The sequence below is a fragment of the Mus caroli genome, unplaced genomic scaffold (genome assembly GCF_978045245.1).
Source record: "Mus caroli unplaced genomic scaffold, Mus_caroli_1 scaffold_8, whole genome shotgun sequence".
In the NCBI taxonomy this organism is placed as follows: Eukaryota; Metazoa; Chordata; class Mammalia; order Rodentia; family Muridae; genus Mus; species Mus caroli.
In genome coordinates, this window is record NW_028227263.1 from 47746846 (window position 1) to 47753582 (window position 6737).

At 45.6% G+C, this 6737-nt stretch overlaps 1 protein-coding gene across 1 annotated transcript; it reads left to right on the top strand.

Moving 5' to 3' along the window:
- The first annotated feature begins 20 nt into the window (after positions 1-20).
- On the top strand, positions 21-1663 carry Gvqw3 (GVQW motif containing 3). Its single transcript, XM_029479194.2, is given in 2 exon segments — positions 21-734; positions 737-1663. Coding segments are annotated over 2 exon segments (402 nt in total). The 5' UTR covers positions 21-496; the 3' UTR covers positions 901-1663.
- Positions 1664-6737: the final 5074 nt, after the last annotated feature.

Here is a 6737-nt window from a genome sequence, read left to right on the forward strand (position 1 = left end):
GTGCTGTAGTCTCCCGGGACTTGCGAGCGCAACCCCAGGTTACTCCGGTAGTTTGTTGTGTGCGGGTTCCTGCAGATCCAGGGCAAGCTAGAACGTTACTTCACGGCTGCGTCTGCCCGGCTTGTGTAAAAGTTGTCACGGTTCATGCGTCCATTGCGTGAGTCACCGTAGACTCTTAAAGGCAACAGATTCGGGACGACCCTTGTGACTGCTTTGAAACTCCACTTGCGGGTTGAACGCAAACATGGGTTGTAGAGGATTTAATTTTTACCCGTTTTGCCTTTCGGTTACTCTGTGACCCGGTTAGTGCTAGATTGCTAGCCGCACACCTTGACTAGACGCTAAGGGTAAAAGCTCAGAAAAGCAGTAACTTCCCTGGTGGCTTCCAGAGGGGCAGGAATAGTGCGATGATTAGGCCAGCAGCACCCTAGAGATTTTTACCTCAGGCTTCTCACAGTCCTGGCCTGATAACGTTCCTGTATGGTTTTGTGCCAAAATGAGTGGCCGCTATTTAGAACAAAGAATTAGTATCAAATTTTGCGTAAAATCGAACAAGGCTGCAAGTAAGACCCACCACTTTTGAAAGAAGCGTATGGGGGGTGAAGTGGTGTCGAGGGCTTGAGTATTTGACTGGCACAAAAGGTTTAAAGAAGGGTGGGAAAATGTCCGAGATGATGCATGAAGTAACCGTCCAGTCACCCACAGGACGGATGCAAATATCCAAAAGGTCAAGGACTTTGTGTGAACAAGCAGTTAACAGTGAGAAGGATGGCTGAAGAATTACATTTAGAGAAAGAAACCATTAGATTCGTTCTGAAAGGAAACCTGAACATGAGAAAAATGTCTGTCAAAGCTATAGCAAGTATTTTGAAGGATCAGGCTGAACTTGGGGAAATTTGAGTGTCCATCTGGTCATTCAAAGGAAATTAAGAATGCTAGTTTATAGGTGAGGGAAAAGAGAACAAGTTCTGAGATGTGGAGTTAGCTGCAGCAGAATGCTGATGAGGAAATGTCTCTGCCTGTGTAGAATCCCAGAAGTCGGTCCCCTGCCAGCCACCTTCTGCAGGGAGCATGCTCAGCAAGCACCCACACCGAGGTTGCTCAGGCTTGTTTCACAGCCTGATGTAATGAGCCAGGTAGTGAGAACCTGACCAGGGGAGCTGTCTTCAGCTGCTTTTCATCTGTCTCATGTTCCTCCTTCACACTTGGCAATGTGAATTACTGAACTATGGGGTCCTCTTCCTTGCTGTTCTCCACCATTTTGGAGGGCTGTGGCTGTTGATCTCTGGTTCTAGCTTGTTCTTGATTTCTTTGCCTTAGCAGGTTTGGCTCTCTTCAGTGTCTGCCCCTGTGCTTGTGCTGCTCAGAGGAGCATGCCAGTGAGAAGCAGGCTTGGAGTATTATTTCTTTGCCCAGGGAGTCATACTCTTCTAAGAGGACCCCAAAAGCAGTCTGACAGTTTCAGTCTGTTTCACAGTCAGGGCCTTAGAGGTATGCACAGAAGGCATTGGTATTCGGATTTATTGAGTGGTGTGACCTAGCCCAAATGATTCAGGCTTGGCCACTAATAAGGCATTGGTATTCGGATTTATTGAGTGGTGTGACCTAGCCCAAATGATTCAGGCTTGGCCACTAATACTTACCTCACAGAGTCCCCCCCCCCCCCCCCGACAGGAGAGCTAGGTTTGTTTCATTCTCTTGTGCTTCAGACCACCTTTTTTGGGGGGAGGGGGGGTGTTCCTTCTGCCACAAAAGAAAGATTTGACCCTAGAACATTTTAGCCATAAGACCAGGGCCAAGACTATGACGTCACATGAGGAGATCAGGTGATTCCTTAGCTCCCACATTAAGAGAGTCAGTGTCCGTCCACACACTATATTTATTTACTAACTTAGGTCCCAGTAGTATCAGGTGTGTTTTGAGCATCAACAATGCAAAGCTCTGAAGTGAGATTGCTGGGTGTGGGTGGGGTTTATGGAGGTGTTTTTTTTTTTTTTTTTTTTTTCTTTTTTTGGTTTTTCGAGACAGGGTTTCTCTTCATAGCTCTGGCTGTCCTGGAGCTCACTTTGTAGACCAGGCTGGCCTCGAACTCAGAAATCCGCCTGCCTCTGCCTCCCGAGTGCTGGGATTAAAGGCGTGCGCCACCACGCCCGGCTGGTTTTTTTTTTTTTAAAACTATGTCCATGAAGAAGGGTAAGACAAAGGTCTGTGAGATTAGAGAAGAATTCCCAGGAGGTGATACAGCATGAGGCTTGGAACCCATATAAATAGAAAATGATGACACTTTCAGCTAAAATTGCAGTGTCTAGACAGGAGGGTAATGGGGTTGCAAATGAGTAACACGAAATATTTTGCTTCATCTCTGCCCTTTTATACAAAATATATGAAGTATTAAAGGGGCACCAGGGAGTGAAATGGAGCTGAATCGTGTGTTCTAGGAGACAGCAGATTATGGGGTTGGGACTCTTGGGCAAGATCCTCTCCAGCTAAATTTAGATCCAGGCATGGTGGTACACACCTTTAATCCCAAAAGATTAAGCCAAGTGGATCTCTGAGTTTAAGGCCAGCCTTCGACTGATCAGGCTCTAAGTGAAGAGGAACTTAAATCCGCTTAAATCCAGACTTGGTGGACCATACCTTTTGTTTTGTTTTTTGTTTTTTGTTTTGTTGTTCGAGACAGGGTTTCTCTGTGAAGTCCTGACTGTCCTGGAACTCACTCTGTAGACCAGAACTCAGAAATCCGCCTGCCTCTGCCTCCCAAGTGCTGGAATTACAGGCATGTGCCACCACTGCCCGGCTGGACCACACCTTTAATCCCAGTGTTTAGGAGACAGGCCTGCAGGTCTCTGAGCTCAAAGTTAGTCTAGAGAACAAGTTCCAGGAAAGCCAAGCTTAGGCAGAATGGGAGTTGGAACACAGAAAGCTGGTAATAGAATAAGGGGGAGCCATGTTCCAGTCGCAGCAAGCAACAGAACATGGCAGTTTCAGCCATGTGGCTCTGGCTTTAGAAAAATAGAAGGGACTACGGGGACAATTGATTCTGATTAGCTGGAGCTAAGAAATTAGCAGTGATTAAGTAGAGACCAGTATCAGTGAGGTGATAACTTCTGGGAAGTGTTTTCTTAGAGCACAAAGAAGCTGTGTTCCAGAGATAGCCAAGATTGTACCTTGTGTGGCAGTTGTACTGGGTAATGTGTAAGAGTCACCCTGGTGGTACTGGTTTTGAAGGCATGAAGGGGTCATGAAGAACAGCTGAGACTTGGCACTGTGAGAGGCCATGGGAGGCCATTGGTGAAGGTGTAGCTTCAGTTGTAGTTGATGTCCTAGGACTCAAGGAGTCGTGCAAAGGAGTTTTGGCTTGGCAACATGATCTACCTGAGCTTCCAGTGCTTTGTTGGAGCCCAAAAGGTCTTGTGTGGATCCCAGACATTGAAACAAAAAGCTGTAACATTGAGGATGCCTTGGAGACCTCAAGATGTTTGACGTGCCAGAGCCGTGGGCTATCTGCTGAGGAAAGCTGCTAACGGAGTGGAACCTACCCAGGGGAAAGGAGTTTGTTGCACTCAACAAAGATAAAAAGAGAGTAGGAGATCTGAAGACTGCTACGGTATCAGACATGGAGATGCAGCGTTTGGAGTTTGCCCAGCTGGTTTGCTGTCTTGCTATTGGGATTACAATAAAGTGATTGGATGAATCTCAGAAGAGACTTTGAACTTTTTTTTTTAAGATTTTATTTTTTTATTTATTTTATGTATATGAGTACGCTGTAGCTGTCTTCAGACACACCAGAAGAGGGCATTGGATCCCATTACAGATGGTGGTGAGCCACCATGTGGTTGCTGGGAATTGAACTCAGGACCTCTGGAAGAGCAGTCAGATCTCCTAACCATTGAGCCATCTCTACAGTGACTTTGAACTTTTAACATTGTTGAGCTGCTATAGACTATGGGGACTCTGGAAATTGGTATAAATGTATTTTGTATTATGCTGTGTTTAGCTGTGGCCCTTATAGCCTCATATGTTTGAACAAGTCTATGGGGGCCAGGGAGTGAAATGTGAAGATTTGTATGTGCTTGGCCCAGGGAGTGACCCTATTAGGAGGTGTGGCCTTTAGCAGATGTGTAAGTGTGGGTGTGGGCTTAAGACCCTAACCCTACCTGCCTGGAAGTCAGTCTTCCACTAACAGCCTTCAGATGAAGATGGAGAACTCTCAGCTTCTGCACCATGCCTGCCTTGATGCTACCATGTCCCCGCCTTGATAATGGACTAAACCTATAAGCCAGCCCCAATTAAATGTTGGCCTTTTTAAGACTTGCCTTGGTCATGGTGTCTGTTCACAGCAGTAAAACTCTAAGACACTCAGCAGTAGTCAAACAGCAGCAGGATGTCTCAGGTTTGGGGGAAGAGGAATTACCGCCCTAACTTGGTCAGAGCAAAGCACTTTGAAATGGCTGTACACCGTCACTGAACCCGACAGAGATCTTAGTGACCTAGGTGGCAGAAGAGTTCCCACCTAACATCTGAAGTGCCTGCCTGCTGTCCTGTCCTGGACCTTACTTCACAGCTGTCTTAGGTTCCTAATCCTGTACACTCAGATCCGGCCATGATCCCATATCTCAGTGTTTTCTCAGTGCCCTGCAGACACTCATTTTATTCTTGTCTAGCTTGCTTTTGGTTCTCAGATTCCCTGTTGTTTGTTTTCTGATTCTGGGCCACCCTTCCAGGTGTGTCTGCTTTGGGACTTTGGTATGAAGATCCTTGAGGTTTTGGTACGCATTTCCACTCACACAACTCTCTCTGATTTTTGGGCCCGTGTTCCTGCCCATGACTTAAGCTGTGGTCCAGTTGGAGCAGAGAGTTCTTCAGCCCTGGCTCTAAATTGTCTTCCTGTAATTCAAGAAATGGGATAGGGAGGGATGGAATAGAGGCTAATGTCCAAGCCCTGCTACCATTAGCAAGCCCAGTATAATCAGTATTACCAGTTTCTCAAGGCTTGGTTACCTCTAGAACCTGAGTTAGGAAGCCTTTCCAAATCTTAACATCTATATAACAACTCTATTTTTCCCTACTGTGAGGTCAGTGGGGCCTGGCTGGCTGTGGCTGTCAACAGAGCTGGCCATCTGCATACCTTGACTCATCCTCAAGCTTGCTAATGTGTGGCTTCCCAATTGACCTTACTCCCCACCCTCACCTCCACACCTATTCCATGTAGTTTCCTGTGCCTCTGCTAACAGTCTAGGAGGAATAGGTCCTGTCCAGGAAAGATCACCTCATCTTGCTTCATATGCTCCCCAAAATAAAGACCAAAGTCTCACCTGTTTACCAAATTTGTGACTTGGAAAAAAAAAAAAAACAAAAAACACAAAGATGGTAGTCTCCTAAATTTTGTCCCTGTCTGAGTGATTGAAATGACAACATCAAGATGAGCGTAGTATATGCCTGCAGTCCCAGCACTAGGAGGCTAAGGCAGAAGTGTAGGTTCAAATCCATCCTGGGCAACATAGTAAAGACCCTATTTCAAAAAAGAAGAGGAAAAAGGAAGCTCTCTCATTTGGGAAGAAAGGTTGTAGACCTACATCCTGCTTTCTAGAGTGTTCTTTCAGATCCATTTCCTGTCCTCAGTCCACATTTGCTGTGGAGCTGCCTGGAAGAATCTGGATGGAAAACGACTTGAAGACACTTAATAAAGGAGCAGAGTGCTGTTGAGGAGCTGCCACTGTGCTGCACACACTGCTCAGACTGCCTGCTGTTTCCAGATGTGCCGCCAGCAGGTCTCGCTAGGCTCTGGGGACAGCGTCCCAGGTCCCAGGTTTCTCAATGAGCAAGAGCCTGTTTTAGCTTTCGAACTGTGTGCCTGCTCACACTGCAGTCTCCAGGTGAAGCTTCAGTTTGATCAGCCCTCCTCAACTTTCTAGGCTTTTGCATCTTATCCTAGGCAGCCATGCATTGTTCTGTGATCTCTGCCTTGTCTGATCCTAGTAAGGTGGTACCGTTTGCTTGTATCACACTTCACCCCGTAATAATATCTACAAGCACATCTGATGGGGGCCCTTCCAAGGATCCACTTGGGCCTAGTGCAGTTGTCAGCAGACTGTGTATAGGAAACACTATATTTTGTGAGCCATCCAGTTTCTTAGTACAAAAGCAGACAGAGCTCATATGGAAACATGAGTGTGGCTGCGTTCCAGTGAAACTATAAATGGATCTTGGAATTGGAATTTCATAGTTTTCATAAAATATTTTGATTTCTTCCCCCAGTCATTTTTAAATTAAAAAAAATTTTTTTTTAAATGGGGACCAGAGGCAAAGAGTGGTAAACCACATTAACCTGTGGGCCATAGTTTGCATGTCCCTGTCTAGTGAACATAAAGTATGTATAGAAGAATGACAGGTGAGTGATTGTTTTCCATTAATAACACTGTCCATGCCAAGTCAGTCTGGCATCGTCTCACAACTTACTCTATAGAAAATATGGCACATTGGAATGAGTGTGAGGCCAAGAGAACACAGGCGTGGCCACATACAGATTCACAAAATGAATTTTATTTTTTTTCACTAAAAATTGTATTAAACAAACTACCATCTACATCATTCCTGTGGTTTATCTCAAAACCTATTTGGCAATTCTGAAAGTGATGTCATGTTGCAATGAGCAGTTAAGGAAGAGAACTTTAGTCATTCCAGAAATGCCTTGACCGTGGGCAGCGTTTGAATACATTGATGTCATCACCTATTAA